This window comes from Opisthocomus hoazin, chromosome 9, assembly GCF_030867145.1.
Source record: "Opisthocomus hoazin isolate bOpiHoa1 chromosome 9, bOpiHoa1.hap1, whole genome shotgun sequence".
Taxonomy (NCBI): Eukaryota; Metazoa; Chordata; class Aves; order Opisthocomiformes; family Opisthocomidae; genus Opisthocomus; species Opisthocomus hoazin.
In genome coordinates this window covers 11,823,098-11,846,878 of record NC_134422.1, presented here as the reverse complement: position 1 = coordinate 11,846,878, position 23,781 = coordinate 11,823,098, and the positions used below count along the sequence as shown (strand labels likewise).

The following is a 23,781-nucleotide window of genomic DNA, read 5'->3' as shown; positions in this document are numbered from 1 at the left end:
CCTGTCCCTGAAGAATCTTGGTATGAGACTAATTTGGCATACTTACTCCCCAGTACACCAAATTATCAACATCCTTTCAAAGCACATTCATGTGATAAGGCCCCACGGTGCACTATGATGCTCCGGGACACAAATTCAATTTGGATGCGGAAGACAAGCAATTGTAATTACACTTTGTATTACAGTCACACTCGAGCATGGTTTCAAAGTCAATGTGACAGAACACAAGCTTGTATTGATTCTGGAAAGCTCATGGACCTCAAATAATGAATCAGCGATTACGAACAAAAGGGTTTTTAATGGACTCTGGCATCTTACATGGATCGTTAATAACACAAATTGTCAAAGATAGTATAATCTCACCGGTCTTAATTCTACATGCTGTTTTCTACAGAGTAGTGGTTGGCTTAGTACTAATGATAACTGGGACATGGTGGCCCAAGCAACATATCTGACTGTATAGATCATAACCCCTTTTGGACACTCCAATTAATGTGCTTAAAGAAATCAAATTGTTTTTCTAATCCATGGTGTTCATTCTGCAAACATGGCAATGACTCCAGGTGAAGCTGGTGGCTGACACTTTAACACCTGGATGGTTCTGGCTTTGCGGCACTGATGTCTCTAGCAGCCTACCACCACAGCGGACAGGTACTTGTACCATAGCATGTCTTGCTCCTTCAGCGTTTCGATCTCAACTTTTGACATTTAACTTCCAACACAACCACTACCCTGTAGGTAATCATGGCAGAGTGTCAAAGCTCACAGTAATGATACCATCTGAGTTTCTTAACCTTGTACGTGTGCTGTTTCCAAACTTGGGGGTTGCTGAATTAGAAAGTGCTGTTGTTAGTATTTCCACTAAACTTGAAATTACCCAGAATGCTACTATGGATGATCTAAAGAACCTACAGACAGAGATTAACTCACTCTCACAACTGGTTACTGTCACAGGTGAATTATTAAGAGAAGTTGTTGTTATGGGTTTAATTAAAAGGGTTGTATTAATGCTTAAATAATGATCAAATAGTAATTATTTGATGATTGAATGAAAATCAAATAGTAATCAAATGCTGATTAAGGAATAATTAATTAAACAGTGATTTAACAATGATCTGACAATGATTTAAAAGATGATTTTAACAATAATTTATATGGTGATTAGATGATTATTCAGACAATGATTTAGACAGCAGTCAAACACTAATACTTACTACACTTCTAATAATTAAGCTAGAGCTGGATATATAAATAATGTACCTTTAGTCCTAATGTAAGACGTCACTTACCGTGTTACAGACATCAGGTGCTGGGTAAGGAGTCTCTCAGCCTCGAGGAGCAACCTTGAGATGTGTCCCTGCCCGAGGGAAGACCACCTCTGTGCAGCTTGCTGCCATGCAGGAGAGCTCAGGGGGCTCGGGGGTCTACGGTGTAAGGCAATGGACTGGCAGTCAGCCCCACTCCGTGTGTGCGCAGCCATGCAGCTGCAGCACTTTGAGTCTCATCTAGTCCCAGCTTGGGCCGGTGCTGTTAGTCCTCGTAAGACGCCATTAGTTCTTCCTGAGAAGACGTGGCCTGGCATGGTTCCCTCGGTTTGCATGGCAGGGCTGATTTCAGGCCGGGCTGATCCTCGGCGATGCCTGCACCAAAGCACTGCTCGCTCATTCAGAGTGGGTGCACCCATCACGGCCACCCACGTTCGCTGGGCCTTGGATTGTCTTTTAGGCCCCCAACGGGGTGTCTGTGTGTTAATGCATAGCACCCATTGCTTCTACACCAGCAACGCCAAACAAATCGAGTATGAAGTGAATGTTATTCAGCAACATATCCACCAAATAGTCCAAGAGCAGCCCCTGTCTGTGGCCAGCCATGGCCATCACCTTGGTTGCCAGACCCCGGAGCATGGGCACGGTGCAGCTCGGTGGCATTACCTCTCATCCTAGCTGGAGTATTCATGCTTTTCTGTAGTGTATCTCGTATCAAAGCACTGTCTGTATCACCTTTATCCAAACTGGTACTGTATATTCGTGCCTCAACCAACAAACCCTCTCAGAAGTTTGAAGAACATTGGGCCCGAGATGGCCACAAGTCTCCTCCACCTCACACATTAGGAGGCAAGAGAGACGCACCAGCCAGGGTGTAGTCTCACTCCTAGTGACCCATCCGTGGTTGTGGGCCAAGGGGTGGAGTGATGGAAGCAGCCCAAAAGGCGACCTGGTTATAAGGGGGAAAATATTGCATGGAAGAAGATGTCTCCTCAGATACTGGCAGAGAAAATGCCTGCCAACCTGGGAAACCAGAAGCATCCTTGAGGAGCACGGCTGGCATCTTTGAAAGGCAGCTGGGTGCCAAGATACCAGAGACCTCCCGAGATACCTTCGATGAAATGTGCAAAAATAAGGAACTGTAACAGCAACTTATCATCCAGAAAGGTGAACAAAAAGTCTGGAAAAGGAGGAAAACATCCTGAGAAAGTAAGCGTTCGTAACTGCCATTGGCTGTTCTAACTGACAGAACAGAAAAACAGTCCGGAAATACAAAAATGGGTCTGGGAGGCTAGAGAATGTCACCAGTTATTGGCTGTTCCGTGTGAAAACCAGAAATTCACAGCATCTGTTGGCTGTTATGTGTGGTGGTGTCCTTCAACCCTGATGTCTTTGTGCTATAAAAAGGACTGACTTTTTACCCAAAATGAAAACATCTTTCTCTGAGAAGTGCCCACGCACAAAACCCTTTTCCCCGGGACATCTCCTCGTCAGAGCGGACCCTCACCGGGGATGCCTGGTTGACTCCGGGCTCCGTGTTGCAGATCATCATCCAAGTGAGATTTCGTCCAGTTGGCCTCACTGCTGGGATGGGTTTGATGAGCACTTGGTACCGGTAACATTATATATACACATAGATAGATAGATAGATAGATAGATTGATAGATAGATAGATAGGCACACATACAAGTACTTACTGATAAGTATATTTGCTGCTTTACTAATGGTAATTCTGTAATAACTTGTAATATTGAAATATAGACTTGCTGTTAATATTGATTGTGCTGCTGTTGAAATACATGTTTGCTTTCTGATGGTAATTCGTAGTATAGATATACTCAGCATAATTGTACTTGACTTGGTAGTGACGACCTCTAGTAAAATACAATAAAGTAATTTAGCAAATTAATCCTCCCTGTCCTTGTGCTTGACGGAGTCCTGCCAACCCACGGTTGCAACCTTTGCCCATCTGCATGCTGGATAACCCTTCTGGGTTGTGACAGTCAAATGGAGGAGTTTCTGCTGGGCTGCATCCAGTGGATACCAGCACTAACTAGTGGGCATGGAGAAAGGAATGGGATGAATTCAAACCCTGTGTCTCTATTGTATTCTATTGTTTTGGCTTTTTGCAGGCTGGCAGTGAAGAGGAGGTAGAGGAACAACAGTCAGTTCCGGTTTAAAGTGTGTTCAGATACAGAGGTGATGCTGGAGTATAATGGTCAGGAGATGCTGCTGGGCTGCAGGTGTAGTCAGTTATCTTGCCTCGGTATTTCTTTGGGGGAATCTTAGTGACTCTCTCCTCAATACACTAGATCCTTCGCTTTGCACGTGGCTGTAGAAATGCAAGGTTAAACAGGTTGAAGAGTATGAGGCATTCATCTTCCAGAGCTTGGGCCCAGCCTTCAGCTGTTGAGCACCTTCTTGCTCTGCTGACCAGGGCGAGGAGGATGCAAAGCAGGCACGCCTCACTCTGGCCTGTGTTACAGCAAAGGGTTACGGGGCATCTCCACAATTAACGAAGCAAATAGTGCTGCCACTGGCCTTGACTTTTCCCAAGGCATGACGTGATGCTCTCTCCCCCAGGAACCCCAGCAGCACAGAGAGAACGCGCTGGTGAGCCCCAGCGCCAGTGGCCACGCAGCAGCAGCCTCCAGCTGTGGCTGGGGAAGCAGGAGGAGCTGATGTTGCAACGGCATCCGGATTCCAGCTTGGCCAGACACGCGCTGACATTTTTCCATCACATGTGACCTGTTGATGCCTTCTGCTGGAGTTTTCATTCAGGAATGCTAGCTGTGGTCAGGCTGCCTGTATTTACAGACACAAATAAACTGCTGCTGACTGAAATACACCATTCCCATGACTGTGCTTGGCACTAACCTTGCAAGGGTAAAGGCAGATCTGCTTACACAGTAAAGCAAAGCCTTCTTGCTCTTTGCATCACTTCCTTCTGGTTTTCTTTTTTAGATACAACCTTGTGGAGAAGCTAAATTTGGGGGAGCTGCTGTGCGCTGCCTGGCCCAGCGCCATCGGCAGCAGGGTGCTCTTTGCTGACAGCAACCAACCCTATTTCCTTCTTTTTGTACACCACCTTGGGTGCCTGCCCTGCGGCACCCTGCCCTCTCCTACTCGCGCCCCAGGTTACTCCCTGGCTCCTCTGCAGACCAGTTTGCTTCACAGCTGAGTCTCCCCTCGCAGCAGCAGGAGGGCACTTGCAGTCCTATCCCCAGGCCCTTGCTCTTCTTCTCCACACTGTCCCTACCCCAACCACCCCCTAGCAATGAGTCAAACCTCGGATCCCTACGGCTGCCTTGATTGTCCGGTCTCTCGGCACTAACCCAGCGTGCTGGGAAATGCCACGGTGTGAAGGTAATCTGCAAGGGAAAGGGTGGCAGCGGGGCACTGCCGGTGCCTTTCCTTTCAGAGGGCGAAGGGAGAAAGCCAAGGGAGTGGTTCTGTTTTCAGACTGCTCGGTCCCTTGCAAATTAAGGCCAGCAGAGCTGTATTCACAGTGTTTGCTGCTTTGTCTGCAAAGCTGGTTTGAAATGTTCCTGCCTTTCCTTTCCCTCCACTTCCCTTCCTGCTCCCGCTTTCCATGCCTGGGGCAGTACGGCTTGTGTGAGGCGGTCACAGGAACCAAGCTAAAACTTGCTCTGTCTGCTTGTGATGATTTTGGCTGTTTTCTATTTTTCTTTTGTGATAGTGATGAAATCTATCTTGCCAGCATGGCACCAGGCAGTGGGACAGTCATGAAAAGCAAATCTGCCCCATGGATGCTCCTTCCCAGGCAGCAGCATCAGTCCCAGATATTCAATATGCAGCATCTCAGCCTGCAAACTTTAGTCTGGGCTTCAAGGTGTAAGAAATAAGGAGCTCTGACGATGATAGAGTCACAGACTCATAGAATCATTAAGGTTAGAAAAGACCTCTAAGATCATTAAATCCAACCACCCACCCAACACCACCATGCCTGCTAAACCATGTCCCAAAGTGCCACATCTACACGTTTTTTGAACCGCTCCAGGGATGGTGACTCCACCACTTCCCTGGGCAGCTTGTTCCAATGCCTGACTGCTCTTTCAGTAAAGAAATTTTTCCTAAGATCCAATCTAAGATCTGCCCCTCTGCAGTGCTCAGCCTCTCCTATCGCTCATGGGGCTGCGGGGAGGAGGCAGCACAGCCCCCAGCCCACACATGGGTGTTAAACGGAGGCAGCACCAGTGTTTAAACAGAGCCTGCCCTTGCACTTGTTTTCAGGAGGTGTGCACCCTCCTCCCCTACTAGGGCAGATTTAGTTGAATCAGTGGGAAGACAGGACACAGATTCGATTTATTTGGGATTTGTGTTTTTTTACCCAACCTGATCAGCATCGATGCTGCCAGTGTGCCAATTGCTGTGCTCCTAAAAATCCCTGTTCTGAGCTATTTTTGGTGTGGTCTGCTGCGTTTCTTCAGTACTGCTGGTAGGAGGAGCGAGGACCATAAACTTCTCAAAGCAGAGCTGTTTATACTGAGCAAATAAGAGCTTCTGTTTATAGAGGCAAAAACAAATGAAAGAAAAATAAATCCGGAAGGATGGGCCCATGGCCCTTTTCCAATGAGAAGAGCAAGTCAAAACAATGAACACCATTTGTTTTTGCTTTCCCCTGGCAAGCTTCCTTCAGTTGAGTATTGCATGATCTGTTCAGGGCAAAGAGACAAGAAAAAAAGAAAAAAAAGAAACAGAAAAAAAAAAAAGCAGGCAGTAGCAATTGCTCCGGCTTCTCTCTCCCGCCGGCGGCTGCAGCCCCGCTGCCATGTGTGGGTTTAACGCTGCAGCTGTCAGCCGGGGTAACCCAAACCCCAGCTCCAGAGCAAAACAGATGGGGCTGGGGCAACAGTTTGAGGGGAAAAAAACCCCCCAAAAACAAAGCAAAAATCTACACTGTGAAGCAACAACACTGGGTTTTATCCAGCTGCCTTTCCAGCCAAAAGCTCAGGGCTCTGCTGCGTTTCCAGCCGGGCCCCGCTGGACCCCACATCTCTGGTAAAACGTCAGCGGTCTGGGTGAGCTGCTGCGTGCTCCCTCCTGCAGGCACCCAGGCCGGACGCCTGCTCACACACCCCAAGGAATGGCTGTTTAATTTAGTTTCCTCAGAATAAACTCCCATTTCCCTCAGGCTCCCACCAGTTTCCCATCTGTTTAACACCACCCGCATGGAGGGGGAGCTCCTCGTGGCACTCCCCGCCCTGGGTCAACATCAGGGTATTAAATCAACATATCTTCTGCAGCAGTCACTGCGGCTCCAGCTCCTATTTTTATAGCCATACTTTGACTGATAAGGCTCTATTAATAAATCAATCAGGCAGCACTGTTTGCACTTGCAGGAGCAAGCCCCCGTTCGGTCTCTTGGTGGGGGACTCAACAAGCAAACAATGAAATCTACTCACAGCATCATATATGCACAATAGTTTTATTTTGGTTTTTTTATATAAAAAAAATTCCTAAAGACTGCAGACGTCTTGTATCCTAATTTCTTACACAAATGCTTCAAACACCCTCTTCTTTTTAAGCTAATTCCCCTCTAACAACTTGCAATGGCACAGGTTCCCCTGATTTTTGACCTAGTCACCCTTCCTAATGGGATATGTCTAAAGCTGCAATATGGCACTTGGTTGACTTTGTTGGCAGGTTTGATACATCCAGAAAGCTGGGGTATGGCGTCTCACACGGCTCGGAGTCCATCAGCACAGGCGGGGAGCCTGCCTTCGTGTTTGTGCCTCTGGAATGAACCAGACTTTTCTCCTTACTGTGCAAATAACAGGCTTTGGTCATTGACCAGTCCTGTCGTAAGGGATTCTCGCCCCTGAAGAGGATCCCATCTTCAAGTGGGGAAGCAGCACATACAGTCAAGCAATTGTCCACAGTGGTCCCAAGCGCTGAGACCCCATCAGTCAACTGTACCATTGTAAGACTTGTTGAGCTTGTTGAACGTGAACTCTACGTTATGTGTGGAAATAGGCTTTCGGTAGAGAGGATTGGATGCCTTTGGAGAAAAGAGCAGACAAAAAGAACAAAGGTGAGGAACAAAATCAATGTCATAGTGAAAAGGTGCATAATCCCCCCTTCCTGCACCACTAAATCTGGAGATAGCGCTGCATTTGGCTTTGACTGAAATGTGCACTCAGATCCAAAAGCAGTCCATAGTTTGTCCGCCAGACCTGTCTGCAGGCACAGGTGATGCCCTCAAGTGCTGGGCAACCCCACCTAAAGCCTCTCAGAAGGGCTCCCTCATAGACCTGCTTGGTCCCCACTCCCCCACCTCCTTCAGCCCTCCAGCACTCATGGGAAATACATGATGGGCATAATTTTGCAGAATATCTGTAATCTGCCAAGGGGAAGGGCTGTACAACGTACTGGTCCTTGAAGCCCAGCTGCAAGGCACTGCAGAGCATGGGCACCCCCATCCCTTGTGCCTGCCGCCCTTCTCCGTCACTGCAGAGCTGTTTGCATCCTGACAGCCCCCCAGTAGGCCAGCAGCATCCCCACCCTGGGCTCACCATTTCGTATCTGGCCCGGGAGCGTTCGCTCTGGAATCGGTCGAACTCCCTTCTGTCATGAATGGTGACAAGCAGCTTCCAGAGTCCCAGCAGGATGATGCCAATCAGCACCACGCTGCCGATCACCGCCAGCACGATGGTCACAGCACTGGGTGCTGAGCTGCATGCTGGTAATGAGGGGAAGAAGGAAATTAGCTCTGGTGCGAGTGTATCCTGGATCAGGATCCTGGGATGTGACGACCTGGACAGCAGCCACTGAGTGGGTGACCTCAGGGCAGTGCTAGCAGCAGTGACTAAACTAAAAAAAGCAAGAGTCCTCTCTGAAACCAAAGGGATTTTTTTTTTTTAATTCAATAAATTCGTGGCTAGAGGCAGGTCAAAGGCACAGCTCTCATGGACGTCACCGGAGCCAGGATGTCACGGTTTGCCTCTGGCAAGTCAGCTTGGCTTCTGGCCCACATGGAAGCAGGTGATCACCAGGCACTTTAAATAAGTACATTAACTGTCAGCTAATCAACTGGACTTTCAATTAAGTGCACGCTGCCGCAGAAACAAAATAATACATGTGGTATCTCAGTCTTTCCCATACTGGCCTGTGCCTTGGAGGAGCAGAGCAGATCCCGAGAAGCTACTGCTGGGCGCTCGCCAGCTCATGCTGCAACACCACATGGAGTTCCCTTTGAGAAATTGCATTGCAGGTGATTAAAATAATGCTGGGAAGCACAGCTGTCTGTGGCAGCCTGGGGAGTGGAGCAGGGACACACAGCCCTTACACTGCCTGGACCAGAGCTAGCTCTTCGGAAATGCAGAAATCCATAGGTGGTGTGGGGCTTTCCTAACTTCCTGACTTAACCAGCAGCAGCAGCAGCTCTCCCCTTCTGATTTTTTTGCTCCCAGTGGCTGTATCTCCAAATCAGTACATGGCTTTTTGCTACATAAATAGGCTAGGTTTCATTTCAGCATCCCAAGCTGGCAGAAAGCCCTTCAGCCGCTTGTTAGCAATGCTGGAGGCTCAGCTGCATGTTTCACTCCCAGAGTCCTACTTCACTGAATTGGGAGCATTTGGAGCTGGGTTTCAGCACTGTAAAACACTCTGTATTTTTAAATCATCCTGGTTCAGCTGTTTGCACATGCTTTCGAGCAGCCAGTGAAACCAGCCTTTCCACAACCCACCACGCTCACCCGCAGCCTGTCACTTCTAGCGAGGAGTCTGTGCTATTAAAAGGAAACTCGAGGGACGGCCAACCTGGCTCTTTGAGGACGGTGAGGTTGGATTTCCCACTGGCAAGCTCCGAGTAGGTGAACTTCATGACGCAGTTGTTCACCGGGTAGGCGCAGAGGATCGCGTTTGGGTCATCCGTTTCTGGAATGAGAGGCAGAGTCACAGAGTCTTTTTTTGTTTTCCGCAGAACTCTTGTATCCTAATTACTTACACAAATGCTTCCCACACACCTCTTCTTTTTAAGCTAATTTCCCCCTAACAACTTGCGATGGTGTGGGTTCCCCTGATTTTTGACCCAGTCACCCATAACGGGCTATGTCTAAAGCTGCAATATGGCACGTGGTTGACTTAGCTGGCAGGTTTAATATTAGGAATTCGCCCAGTTGTCCCCTGCAAGCTGAGCAGGGCTTCCCACGGGCGCCTGGGAGCAGGGGAACGGAGAGGGAGCCTGGAAAGCAGCACAGTTTGATCACGATTGGTGCTAATTGTAACTGAGCAGCATCCAGACTTACTGCTGGAGAAAATGCGGCACTCCACAAACACTGCACGGCAAACGGATGCAATCTCACAAATACACACACTCTTCCTTCCCACAAGTCTGCTTTGGCAATAAATGCCATTTTCTTCTTCATTTGCTAAATTTCTTGAAGAGTGGAAGCTGAAGAGAAAGCGAGGGGCACAGCCTCAGCCTGCGAGGACACGGACGGGGCCAGCAGCAGCAGCAGCCTGTGGCTGGCTCGCGCTCCAGCTGTGCTGAACGGCTCCAGCTCCGGAAAAGGCCGAGAAGTTTGTTTTTAAAGAGTGAGACAGAAGAGGAAAATGGGGAGAGGACGAGGGAGGGAGAGGGAAGGGAGGAGCTGTTTGGAGGGGAGGAAGTGGAGATGGGGGAGTTGGTTCCCATGGCCATATGGATGCTCTCTGTTCGCCTGTTTAACAGACCATAGCACCAGGCAGAGCCTGTCGCTGCTCTGGTCACTGTAAGATGCTTCCTGAGGAAGGCTGCTTCACTAAAATCATCACAAAGTTTCATCGAAGCCATCGTCTGAGGTTTGCAGCTCTAGCTTCAGGGGTGATTTCAGCAGAGCCACGGCCCTGCATGTCCACAGCTCGTAGAGAGTGCTACTGGCTGGCAAAGACGTGACCTTGGGTAAGGCACCTGGAAAACGCTTCCCACAGCTCTCCTCCTCACTTGTATCCGTGCCCATCTGTCACACTGAAAAATGATCACGTTAATGACCACTGCTATTCCAGCCCCTTATCTCTCTCCTGTCTGTTTGTTTTTCCTTTCAATGCCTTTGACCTGCTTTCAGTCGAAAGATTAATACCCTCCATTTCAACAGCCCAGAGCCCCGATGCAACTGCCCCTCTGGTGAGTCCTGAAGAGGTTCCTGGGGTGGACAAACCTCAGCTGTTCCTACCTTGGGACAGGAAAGCATGCTCTACCCACACAGTGGTATCAAAGGCAGGTCTGAAGAAGTGCTGATTGTTACAAAGCAAAGTACTAATTAGATTAGTATTGATAAAACTTCCATGTTTCTTGACTAATGCCCTTCTGAGTTGAGCAGGAAACCTTAGTTCCTCCAGGCCCAGTTGCTTTCAATCCCATCCTTGCACCATTATTCTACTAAAAGAGACCGTGATTAAAGTCTTGATAGTGATGATCTCTGTTGGTCTTCACAAGGTTTCAGAGATCACACATCGACAGAGAGAGGCATGAAGGCCCCATTGAGCTTTCAGGTCCACTGGTGTGTGCTGTTGGCAGATTCAGCTCAGCACTGGACATGTCATGCTCCTCTCTTGTTGAAAGCCCCTCTCTGGAACCATCAGGAATGGAAATGTAATATTGCAGAAGTGAAGGCGATCCTGCAGAATCCAATACAAGTCAAATAAGCCTCCCAAAAGGCGTCGTTCTGGCTCGTCAGTCAATGATAGATGCCTCTGCTCCATGAAGCTTTGAAGCACTGGCTTCTTCATACTCAGAGCCAAAAGGCACATGGGATCTTCCAGGGTGTGCTGACTGCAACTCGATACTTAAGAAGGTCCCATCCTCCACCGCCAGAACAATGCAGACCTGTGTCTTCTGTGACAAATACCAGTGTTTGGTCTCTCAGCAGGGACTTTTAACATGTGCTACATAACACAAAAGCACTTGAACATCAGGATTTGGCCGAGTCTGCCTCTAAAGAAGTCTGCAGTTCCAACGCACTTTCTCTAGGAATATTTTGCTTTACCGCTTTTTCTAGTAGCCCAGATCTCCAAGTTGGAGCTTGCCCTGAGCTCCCAAGAGTTGAGCACCACCCGCAATCTGACTGCAGTAGTTCAACAGAAGACTAAGCATAATCCTCCAAAATGTCTTAAAACAAAAATTTGGCTGTGTTTTTCTCTGAAAGCCATGGGGGGGTTGGCAGACCACAGCCCAGTCGCACCTCTCAGGGCGCAGCCAGCACAAAAGCTGGCTTTGGCATGGTGCAACACCCAGGCAGAAGAGTTGGGCTTTAACCCCAATTATTTGCTGGCTCCTAAGAAACACAGGCCAGCCAGGCATCAGCTTCGGGTGGTTTGGAAGTGCCTTGTAACCTCTCGCAGTGTGCTGGTGCAGGTGCACTCCCTGGTAAACTGCAGGGAGGACGGCAAGAATGAGAGCAAGTGTCCCAAAGGGAAAGGTAGGAAACCCTGCTGGTTGTAATTTAAAAGCTAGACACTGGATACGAGAGGAGTCAATGGGAAAAACATCGCTTGCAGGCAGCTCAGGAGGAAGGGAAAGAAAGGGCGAGCAAGGTAGAACACTCCTACCTCTATAAACTACGGGAAGACATGGAGGAAATGTCAGATGTGGATAGTAATTTATCCCTGCTTGATCTCCGTCCCTCCCTCCAAGGAGTATCGCTAAAGCCAGGGTCAGGATTGTGACTAAAGCTGTCACACTTTGGGTCTCCTCTACCCCCACAAATAGCAACCAGTGACTCCCAGAATGAAGGTTGAAAAGATGGGGGAGAAAGCAATCTGTTGAGGGATGCACATGCGGGGTGACCTCTAGAAGAGGACATAAAGGGCAGGAGAGGAGCATTCCATTCCACCAAAGCAGAACTCATCATCTTCAAAACAGCTTTGCTTTCTCTTGCAAGCTCACTTCATCCAAGATGAATTCTTTGCTGATTAAAGCATGCCATTTTGGGTGACACTTTGTCCTTTTGCACTCTCTCATGGCTCATCTAACATTCTGTCTCATCTGATCTCATCCTGCTCTCTTTGCTCCTTCCACTGGCAGTAGTGTGGTCTTCACACATCTTGATTTTAAGATGTTATTTAAAATCAAAGGGTTTTTTACTTCAATACAGATCACAGCCTGGAGAGAGGGTCACATATACCCCATATGCACATATACATACTACATACACATACACACACATACATTTCTAAATACCAGGTGTTCCCTAGGCTTTCTTTACAGATATGTCTTGGTCTGGTTAAGGGGAGTTCAACACCACAGTTGCTGGCTCCCACCGTCTGCAGTCCTGCTGCTGCCTACTTACCGAGAACATCCACAGTGGTGATGATCTCGTCCTTGCAGTGCTTTTGGCAGGTTTGGTTATCAGCCAGTCTTCCTGAGTTAAACAGCTTGCATTCAATGCAGTCCCTGCAGAAAGACACATGGAGGGGAAAATTAAGCACCCATCAGAAACTGCATGAACGCAGAGATTCACCCCTTGGAAAGGGACTCCCTGGGTGTTGGTCTGGAGGCTGCACATCTGCACCACAAGGAAAGAGAGAACTCAGGGCCAAGCGTCTCCATCTCAAGGATGGATTTATTCTGAGGGGCGGGTTCAGTGAAGGTGCAGAACAGCTGGTAGGTTTGGGGATTGTTTGCCCTTTGGATTTCGGGAGCTGCACGTCAGCTACTGCAAAATCCATCCTGCCTGAGATCAAGACAGGCAGCATTGCTTCTCTGTGCCTGTCTGAGGCTGATGCCCAGGGCACCTCCATCACTGCAAGGCAGGCAGCCATCCCCTCCTCTGCAGCTCTCTGCACCCAGATGTTTGCAGCTCAGGGCGCAGCAAAACTGGTGTTGCCATCCTTTCCTGCAGAGCAGGACAGCACTGGAAATGAACGGGGATGTAACCTCCACAAGGACTCGGGCAGCAATGCTTGCTGCTTGTCGACCTGGGAAACTCTTGGGTTGCTTAGCATGGGCTCTGAGCAGTGGCAAGCTTGCCTGGGGTTTATCACCCCTGTTTAACGAAGCAGGAGTAAATCTTTGGCTGATGAGTCTCCCAGGAACCAAAAAGCTGCCCTTCCCACCAGTGAGAATTCCCTCCCGAACCCTCCCATGAGTACCTTTTAGTGCTACAGACGCCTGGGCAGGTGGGACACTTCTCACATGTCTCTCCAAAAGCCCCCGGCTCGGTGCACTGACACTTCCCACAGACGCAGGTGCCCCTGCCGCTGCACATCTGCCCGTCGCTGGAAACACAGCTGTCCGTCTTGGTGGAGCAGTTGCAGTTGTCCCCGATGTAACCGGCGTGGCACTTGCACTCCCCACAGTGACACTCTCCGTGGCCTGAAGGTGAGAGCAGCGGGGAGGCATCAGCAGGATCCTGGGCCAGCACCGGGCACCATAACTGTCCCTGCAGAGGAGGGACCCGCAGGAAAAGCTGCCAGAGAGACCTTACCTGGCAGAGCATGAAACAGATGGAGATGGGATACACCTAGATATCAAATTGTTGTCTACATTTACAAGTTCCAACAAGGCCAAGTGCTGGGTCCTGGACTTTGGTCACAACAACCCCATGCAATGCTACAGGCTTGGGGAAGAGAGGCTGGAAAGCTGCCTGGTGGAAAAAGATCTTGGGGTGTCGGTTGACAGCCGGTTGAACATGAGCCAGCAGTGTGCCCAGGTGGCCAAGAAGGCCAATGGCATCCTGGGTTGTGTCAGGAATAGTGTGGCCAGCAGAAGGAGGGAGCTTATCATGCCCCTGTACTCAGCACTGGTGAGGCCACACCTCAAGTACTGTGTTCAGTTCTGGGCCCCTCACTACAAGAAGGACATGGAGGTGCTGGAGCGTGTCCAGAGAAGAGCAACGAGGCTGGTGAAGGGTCTAAAGAACAAGTCTTACAAGGAGCACCTGAGGGAACTATGGCTGTTTAGTCTGGAGAAGAGGAGGCTGAGGGAGGACCTTATTGCTCTCTACAACTACCTGAAAGGAAGTTGTAGTGAGGCGGGTGTTGGTCTCTTCTCCCAAGTAACTAGCGATAGGACAAGAGGCAATGGCCTCAAGTTGAGTCAGGGAAGGTTTAGATTGGATATCAGGAAAAATTTCTTTACTGACAGAGTGGTCAGGCATTGGGACAGGCTGCCCAGGGAGATGGTTGAGTCCTCATCCCTGGAGGGGTTCAAAAAACGTGTATATGTGGCACTTCGGGACATGGTTTAGCAGGCATGGTGGTGTTGGGTGGATGGTTGGACATGATGATCTTAGAGATCTTTTCCAACCTTAATGATTCTATGATTCAGCAGCAAAAAATACCTGCTCACAGCTTCTCCAGTTTCCCTCTATAGTTGCTCAGGGCAAATGGGGACCTCTCCGTTCCTCAGTGGGATCGGGTGGCTGAGACAGGGGCATAGACTGCCTTTGGGACATACCAGTAGTGATGGTGACCACAGAGAGAACAGGGCAGCTCGGGAGGCGACTTCCACCAGAAATTTTCTCCTCCTCCACACTTCCCTGCTCACTGTGGACCCTGAGCTCTGGAGATCAGTATTACTGCTGGGCCCTCAAAATTATGTAAAAGACGGGGCTCCTGCAAGGGCTTCCGTGTTTCCTGGGATGGTTGGTGTTTCGTACGAATGAACCTCTTCTTTCTCTGTCTACATCAAGAGAACTGAAGATGGGAATGGAGCAGTGCTTCCTTGATGATTTTGAACCCAGGGTTTAGCAGCAGAAAACTTAGAACGTCCACTGTTTCATAACGTCTTTCCTACCCTGCTTTCCTAACAGCTTTACTTAAGAAGTACTCACATTAACCTCAAAACTCCTTTAAAAAAAATTAAATCAACAAGCACCATCTTCTGTGTCCCAGTGCCAGTCAATACCATGAAGGTTTCTGGGACCAGCTGAACCTCCCCCAGGGAGTAGCTCGGGGCAGCTCACAGCAGAGATGGATGAAGAAACGGATCCAGTAAGGGTTCTCTACCGAAGCATCCACTTGCAGCTATGGGGTTTAGCAACAGGCTGAGAAAGTCAACAGGCTTAAAGGCTTTCAGAGACGATAAGTGGAGTGGCTGGCTGCCAAGCATCTGGTTTCAGAAAGGCATCCATCAGCTCGCTGGAAACACTGCTCCAATTCCTCCTTGGTCAGTCCCGAGGAGAAGGGATGCCTTTGAAGGCATAGTTTATAGAGCTGAAGGGTTTGTATGCGAGACTCATCAGCAACCTAATTACAGCTGAGCTTTCCCACTGGAAACAGCCTCAAGCGCCTCAGACAAGATAAATTATATACACTCTGCTTTCATTGACACAAAACCACTGATCTCCCTGCCTCTCCCATTGCTCCAAGATTACCACAGAGGCTGTGCGTTATCATGCTATATCCCTCGTCAAAAGCCATGGGAACACCTTCTGTTTTACTAGGCATCTCATATGTCTCAGCACACCACAAGTTGCCCTCCTACAGCCTCTTTTGCACTCCCACCGTTTGCTTTGGATCCAGCCTGCAAACTCAAACATTACTAGACAGAGGAGGTTATGTTTACAAGAGCTCTAGAGGTGACCTCCTTCCCTGCCTACATCTGATGGAGATTAAAAATCCCTCCCTCTGTTTGCCTTCATGACGACAGCCTTGCCCTTTCCCCAGATAGTAGAGGCAGGTTTGGTTTGCCCCTTCCCTACAAAGCTCTGGTTTTGAATAAGAGTTATAAATCATGGTTTTCTTAAACAGGCACTATATCAAGGAATCCAAAGAAGCTGGCACGGGGGCTCTGTGTACATGGCATTTAGCAAATGTGCTCATGCTTGAATTTGAGCTGCGAGGGCCAAGAGAAGCAAGCCAATTGCATTCACACCACCCCACGGTCCTGACCTGGATGGGAGCCACCCCCTGCTCTTCGGCAGAGGGGCAGAGCCCCTGCATCGTCAGCCTTGGCTCAGTCCTCCTAGGACACCACAGAGCCCAGCACAAGATGCAAATCCATTGGGAATCTGTCTCTGGACCGTAAAATGTTTCAGTTTTTAAAGCCGTCAGTGCCAGGCCAGTATAGGAGGCTGGGAAGACTGCACATCCTTTTCAGTCCCTGGCAGGCTGGGGATGGAGCATGGAATGACTGTCCCGGGGAAGGGCAACAGCCATCTCCAAATAATGCATCCTGTTAAACCACTGCCACTGGAAAATTTAAGAAACAGCATCTTAAAGCAAGTGGTTTCATTTATTGCAGGGGATAAAGAAAAAGCCCTTCGCTATGAGAGTGACTAAGTGTGGGATGGGAGCTTAAAATGTAAAAACATGTTGAAATGTGTTTTCTGCCTCGGCCACACTGGCTCAATGTGCAAGAAGTCACTGGCTGAAGATCATCATGGGGAACGTGCCAAGAGTGGGAATTTCCATGTTGACCTTTAACGGCAAAGGCATTACAATCCTCACTGCCTGCATCAGCTTGAAAGAGTGGCCACTCCTGCAAGCACCATGAGCTCCACTGCTGGTGCTCTCCATCCATCTCCCACGCAGCCTGAAGACTGGAGAAACGTGGTGAGGTGGACACATTTATTTCTCATATGGGCATGACAAGAGTCGTCTCACTTCTCAATGTCCATCAGGAGCACTGGAGATGGGAATCCACTCCATCCTCTTGCTCAGGACACAACCTGAGAGGAGCCCCGAGGCAATGCAGCAGCGAATCTTTTGGTGATGGTGACCCAGAGCTGAGGTTTGCAGCATGCAGAGTGCTACAGCACTCACATTTTGCAGCAAAATGTGCTGCATGTTTCCAGTCTCAGATATCCTATGGTCACATGCAGAGCTGATATGGGTAAGCAGTCTCTATGCCATGTAAGATAATGCCTGCAGGAAGCCTTCCACCACTATGCTGATGATGAACCTAGTTTCACTTCCCAGTTTCATTTCCAAGCAGAAAATGCATCCTCAAGGACGGTGTGTTTCAAGACACCTCTGCACCAGCAGCAGTCTTACGGTGCAGGACATTACCTTGGATTTTGACCCTCTTGAACCCTTTGAGTTTGCATGCTCTCTGTTAAAGTCGGTTTGTGAAGCCAAATGACATTGATTGTGTTCTCCAAACGTAACAAGAGATATTTTCTTCTGTTCCCATCCTCAAAATGAGGTGAGCTTAGATGTTTAAAGATCCAGATCTAACTGGGAAATGAAATGCCCTCTCTGAACTTGATAACATACTTTCCAGCCAGCTCGTGATTGTTGGGTGGGCTAACACGAAACACATGTCAGGGAGGCTGCAGAAACACGCTGGGAGGGCGTAGCAGAAGAAAGCAATGCTTCTGCGGGGGGAGAGCAGTCCCCAGACTAAGGTTGGACTGGTCTGGGATCCAGCAGGGCAGGGGCCACAGGGTGCACCGCTGCTTGGAGGCACCCTCTTCCCAAGTAGGCCACCAAGGTGGACCGAGACCCACAGCCCAGCTGGTTCCTCCGTCTCTCTCCCCGCCCTGAAATACATCCCCATCCCACTGCCGTGCCCCGGCCGCGCTGTGCGTCTCGCTGTCACTCAGGCGGCTCTTGGCAGGATCTCCAGCCGTCCTCGTTTCACCCCAGCCGCCTCTGCCTCTCCCCCCCGGCTGCCCGCCGGGATGACAGCCGCGGACCAAATCCGTCTGCCCTCACCCCGGCACCGCGCAAACCCAGCTTGGCAGCCCGATGCCAGCTCCGCGTGCCGCAGCTCCGGTCCCCAAGCAGCTGCTCCTCTGCAGCGTGCCAGGCTTTGCCCCGGCTCTGCCCTCATTGCCAGCAAGCAGGAACCAGGATAGCAGCTTCTGGCAGCACCTTCCAGCCTCCGACCCTGATCCCAGGCTTCCTGACAGCAGGCTGCAAAGTGGGACCAGCGAGTGCTCAGCGGGACAGCCCGTCTGCCCTCCACGATAACCGAGTTTGCCTTTTAGGGATTTCACCGACTGCTGCTGCACCGAGGGGTCTGAAACGCAATGCACTAAAAGCTGTGTCGCTAAGCCTTCTGACAGAACGTGGTTTTTCTAAAGACCCCTACTTCTGTGGACCACAACACTATGCAAAAATGTCATCTTTCTTTTGAGACAAATAAAAAATGATCCCAGGGAGATGAAGGGGGAGAAAATGTTTAAAAACAAGACCCTTCAACACTCCTTTTCCCCCCCCACCTTCTAGAAAATTAAATTCATGTGCCTACTATACAATAAAAAAAAAATCCTCGTGATTTTTAAGCCAGTTTCTTGGTTTCTGAGCACTCGGGAGAGGAAAGGTCATACTGCAGTATGTTCCAATTAAATCAACCCACTTATTTTTGTGCCTCATCCAGGCTTTGGGTCAGGACCTTCAAAATGGTATGCTTTTGTCATTTTTGGTTACTTGAACAACTAGTTTGAAAAAAACCCACAAAAACTCCACAGGAAAAACAATTACGAGAACTAAGTTATGGCAAGCAATTTCCAGATTCCCTGGTGCCATCCCTTTAGCGAGCCCTGGCCGCTGCGCCCATCACCCGGAGAGCCCCGGCGCAGAAGCCACGTGTTCTTTGTGCTCCCTGGGGATAGATGCACCAAAACCATCTGGTTCTGAGAGAAGATGTAGTCAAACCCTACTGACACGGGGCACTGCTCGAGCATCATTTTTGTACCAGACTAGCCAATCTCTCAGCAAAAGCGCCCTATGGTTGCAGGACAGGCTCCAGGAAGGGTACATTTTGAGTGGGAGGAGGAAGGGCAGCAGAAGAGGCTTTGAACACTCAGAAAATGTAGACCTTTCCATTTGGGAAAGAGCTATGGTAAGACACAGTGCCTGCTAAGGCAAATAAATCACTGACTTCCCCACTGATCTGTTTCCATGACTCAAAGCAGCCGGTGCTGCACATCAAGAGGCCAGGCAAGGCGAGGCAGCCTGCCCGTGGCACAGCTCAGGTTCACGGTGCCTGCTGTCCTGCTGCCAGATGGTTGGCACTGGTGGGAAGTCAAGGAGAGCTCGGGAAATTTTAGATAGTGGGGATGGGCTTAGGATCCGTTCCCTGTGTCACACCAGTCTGGCAGGGAAAACAAGGCTGGCGGGTTGGCAGGGGCATCCCCAACTCCTGGATCCTACAGACCATAACAACCTCCTTGTGAAACGGAGGTTACTATATAAACAAAGACAGGCCAACATCAAGGGTCCAAGGTTTCCACGTAAACTGAAACGCATCCACCGACCACCTCCATTGACACCAGAAGAGAGCTCACCCACACTCATTTATCCACAACGCAATACTGAAACAACGAAACAAACACTAAGAGGCCAGTATTAAGTAAACAGGGCTTTTCTGTATGTTATTTACACCAGACACCACGGATCTGTGCATCTTCCCATTGCATTAATTTCAGTGGAAGCATATAGGTTTGGCCAAGAATTGACAAGGCTTTAAATAAGTCTTAATTTCAATCCTAGCGCTAGTTGAGCTCACCGATTATCAAAAAAAGCATCAGAGATGTAGACTGATGAAACCAAAGCTCAAAAAACCCTCAGCCCCCCAATTTCTCACTCACTTGGGAACTTCTGGGTTAAACGAGAACTGGCCAGGGAAAACAGGGCTTTGGAAAATGCTGTCTCATGAAAGCAGCTGAAAGCGATCCCGGGCAGGCGGATTTCCTGCGGCAGCCCTGGCCAGCCTTTCCTCATTTTCCTTCTCTCTGCTACAGAGGGGGAGCTGAAACGCAATCACAAGATATGGCTGATGATCCACCAGAAAGCCAAAACGGGCAGCGAGGAGTCATTTCCTGAAGGAGATCTAAAGCTGCATTTCTTAAAATAAAGCCTTCCTTTTTTTTTTTTTCTTTCAAGTAAACTCAGCACTCTGCAAATCTCTCGACTTTTGCTTACGTTAGCACCTCAGCCGAGCCTGCCACACGTGGCTTTTTGGACAAAGACCCAGAGCTGGGAACTGGAGCTTTTAGGTCCTGCTGCCGCCTCTGCTACCGATGCAGGGAGTGACACGGGGTGAGGGCTGCTGCCAGACCCTCCCACAGATGTGGCAGTTCATCCGGAACTGGGGCAATCGGGATGGGTGCCCCGGTTCCCTTCGAGCCATGGGTCCAAACACCATCCCACCAAACTGGGCACATGCTCGCCCTTGGCTTCATCACCCCTTAAGCACCTGACACAGAAGGCACTGCAGAAACAGCTAATAATTCTTATTGTTCCTTAAGCCAGATAGGAAGGTATGTATGTGTGGGGGGAATCCTGTTTTTTCCCCCTCCTGTGTTTCCCTCCAGTCCTCTAACTCAAAAAGCGCTCTCCGCTGCTGCCCTTTTCCACCGACCTCCATCCCCTGCAGCTGTTTATTGGCTCTCGCACGGGACACACTGATGCCTCTCTCACCATGGTGCTCTCCTCTCCAGCCCTGCAGGCACATCCAGAAATTTCACCTGCAAACCCTGAACAGACAAGACCCGCTCTTCCAGCGTGCAAAACCCCCTCACTGCAGCTCCTCCAAGTCGTTCACCCCAAAAAGCCTGACCAAGGAAACAGCTTGGCAAAGAGCCATTTTCAACTGGCTCTCTCAACCCGGCCCAGATACCACCAACACCCACAGGTCCAGAACCAGGAGCTTCTCCCTACCTACATACTCCTTGGCCCATCTCTTACCTCAGGTCTGCTTACACAACTCTGCATTTAGCCTTCAGCTTTTGTAACCATGAAGGCTCCGGAAAATTTAGAAAGATGAGGGGACATACAGTGACCACATGTTAGATGAAACGCAGATAAAGGGCTGAGAAAAGCCATAGTGCTGCAACCCTTCCAGTGATGCATGGTGCCTCCAAGAAGGATGAGCTTCATCTCCGTGCTCTGGTGCACCGAGCAGGCTCCTACCAGCTCCTACCACCCAAAGACCTCCAGATTTGTTCTTAAAATAAAACTTGGCTCCAAAACAAAGCTGCACGACCCCAAATGCCTGAACTGCAGGACCAAATTCTATGGTTCAGGCCCATCCTTCAAATCACAAGCAGGCTAATTCCCACCCTGCCGAAGCCCAGATTGGCTGAATGTCCTTCAGCTGGACCTCATTAAGAGGAGCAGGCTCTGCAGCAGAGAGAGATTCTTTCTCTGCACAATCAAGTGCTGTGGGAGCCTTGCCCAGCTCTGTGTTTGGATGCAAACACATAATCTGGTGCAAGTTCACCAAAGCTCTATGGTTTTGGAATGGATCTCTCCCGAAAACAGCTAGAAGAAGTCAGAATATCATTCAAAATATGACAAAAAAAAAAAGAAAAAAAAAAGGAGAAAGAACAAACTCACAGCCTGTGCTCACTTCCTTTTCAGGTCAATTGTTTAAATTCAATTTTTTAAACCAAACTAAGCAAAATTGGTGGGTTGTCAGTGCGTATCTACAAGAAATGCAGAGACCCAAAATTTCACTCACCTGCTGGTTTGAGGCTTTCATCTTCCTCTAAACTCCAAACACAGCATTCATTTCCAAATGTTTATTTCTGTTAATTACTAATGCAAACACCAAACTCGGTGGGACGTTGGCCTTAAAGGCTGAGCATTTAAGTGAGTTCGTTCTAAGACCATCTTCTCTCTTTGGGGAGCGAGTAGGCAATGCGCTGTGTTTTCAAAGTTCATCTTGTTTTAATTTTGGAGCTCTCCATTTTCTGAGATACGAGGGTCCCAGCGGTGGGAGGGGGCGGCTGCAGTGGGACAGGGGGTTGTGTATGTGCATGCACCACCCAACTGCGACCCACACACTGTGCCGCTTTAAGGGCAGAGACCCACAGACAGAGCTCTGGCTCCCGTAAAGATGTCAAAGACATCACTGCTTTATTCTTTAATTCTGTCCTGGTATTTAATACCTCATTAGCATGCACTAATGGTTCCAAAAGGTCCTCTCAAGGACAAGGAGAAACCCCAGTGAAAAGAGGCAGGAACAGCAGCGCTCTGTGCGGTTTGGTTCTCCAAGGAGCTGCTTCCAGATTTGGGGAGTGCTGCAAGACTTTGACAGCAATGAGGGCCTTGGCAGGGGGAAAGGAGGGGTAAGAAAAGGCAGCCTTGCCCTTTCGTGCCAGGAATGGAAACTCTGGTGAAGCAGCACTCAACGCGCTGGGGAATAAAGTCCAACTCAGCTGCTGTTTCGGTGCGAACAACCAACACAAAGCCTTGGCATGAGCAAGACGGGGCAGGCAGGGTATCGCTGCTGCCAGAAACACAAAGGAAAATGAAGAATAAACACAGTACTATGCCGAAACACGAACAGAAATATAGTTTGTGTTCCTGTGAGAAATCCATGCAAAGATTATAAAAGATCTCGAGTTGGAGGGGACCCATAAAGATCATAGAGTCCAACTCCCAAATAATCAACAATACTAAACACACAACAATTTAACAGTAATGCCTGGTGATGCAATACCTAACACTGCATTTATTTATTGTGAAGGAAATCCAGACAAGCATATACATCAAGCACAGAACATTCTAGTTACGAACCATCCACCCACCCTGAAATACAGATACCTCTGACCTGAAACTCCGCAGCTGCGTGGGGGGCACGGGAGGTCGTTAGCAGAGCAATCGGAGGGGGGAGCCAGGCATTTTCACACGCTGCAACTACAAGGAATGGCCATTCTTTCGCAGGTCACAGCCAGCGGGCGAGGGTCACCCCGTGCCGTTTGCCCCAGCCCAGCGGCCATTTGAACCTCGTGGGATCTTCAGCCTTTCGAATGGTCATGGAGCAGGATGGGAAGGCGCGCGCTCTCGGGGGAGAGCAGCACATGTCTCAGGATTAAATTGGAAAGAGAACAGAAACCAGGTTAAAGGGAAAAAATAAATCTGGAGAGGAAGCACAAGAGACAGATTGGGGAAGGGTGGAAATGGTGCCCTGGGGGGGAAGCGGCAGGGAGGTTTCAGGAGCCTCCCAAAGACTGGAGATGCAAGGAAACATGCACAGACTCACCCCCATGCTCCTCCAAAAGGCCACCAAGGATTTGCATGCCAGGGAAATAGAGACTTGATGAAGATGAAATTTGGGATGCAAACACCTCCTACCCGGCTCTCAGCCCCTCTCTGCTCTGGGGCTGCAAGTCACAGCTCCTGGAGATAAGCACATGCAGAACCACATGCAACACACTACTGAATTTGGTACCTTAAGGCAGAGAGACCTCAAAGTCACCTGTAAAGAGCAAATGAGCTGTCGGGAGTGACAGGCTGGCTGCAGATACCCCAGCAAGAACAGGTCCCTATCAAGGCGGTCGTTTATGGGGTGCCCATCTCTCTCGGTTTAGGGCTGCTGAGAGGAGGGATCTTGTTCCTAAGCCAAAGCCCATCCACACAACCCAGAAAGCCTGCTTTGGTAGTGTGTTTGAAGTAAAAATCCTCCCTGGCTTCTCTGTTACAAATAACAAGGAATTCACTAACATGTGGTGACGGGTATCAATGGCAAGCAGTAACACACCAACAAGGTGCCAGTGCCCCCGTTTCCCTGCCTCGCCACAGCTCTCCAAGATAATAGCAGCTGATGCTCAGGAATCCCTTGCTTGCAAGGAAAATTCAGACACTGCTAAAGAGGGATGCCAACGACAGCCAGCTG

The 23,781-nt window shown here is 49.4% G+C and overlaps 1 protein-coding gene across 3 annotated transcripts in view; it reads right to left on the bottom strand.

The window, feature by feature from the left end:
• Positions 1-6,700: 6,700 nt before the first annotated feature.
• ITGB5 (integrin subunit beta 5) overlaps positions 6,701-23,781 on the bottom strand; it is a 63,236-nt gene continuing 46,155 nt past the window's right edge. For all 3 annotated transcript variants that reach the window (XM_075429754.1, XM_075429755.1, XM_075429756.1), the window contains 5 exons: positions 13,359-13,581; positions 12,557-12,660; positions 9,048-9,164; positions 7,802-7,968; positions 6,701-7,287 (listed from right to left, as the gene is read on the bottom strand). In XM_075429754.1, coding sequence (XP_075285869.1) covers positions 7,192-7,287; positions 7,802-7,968; positions 9,048-9,164; positions 12,557-12,660; positions 13,359-13,581 — 707 coding nt within the window. In that variant the 3' untranslated portion in view covers positions 6,701-7,191. The remainder of the gene's footprint in view (positions 7,288-7,801; positions 7,969-9,047; positions 9,165-12,556; positions 12,661-13,358; positions 13,582-23,781) is intronic.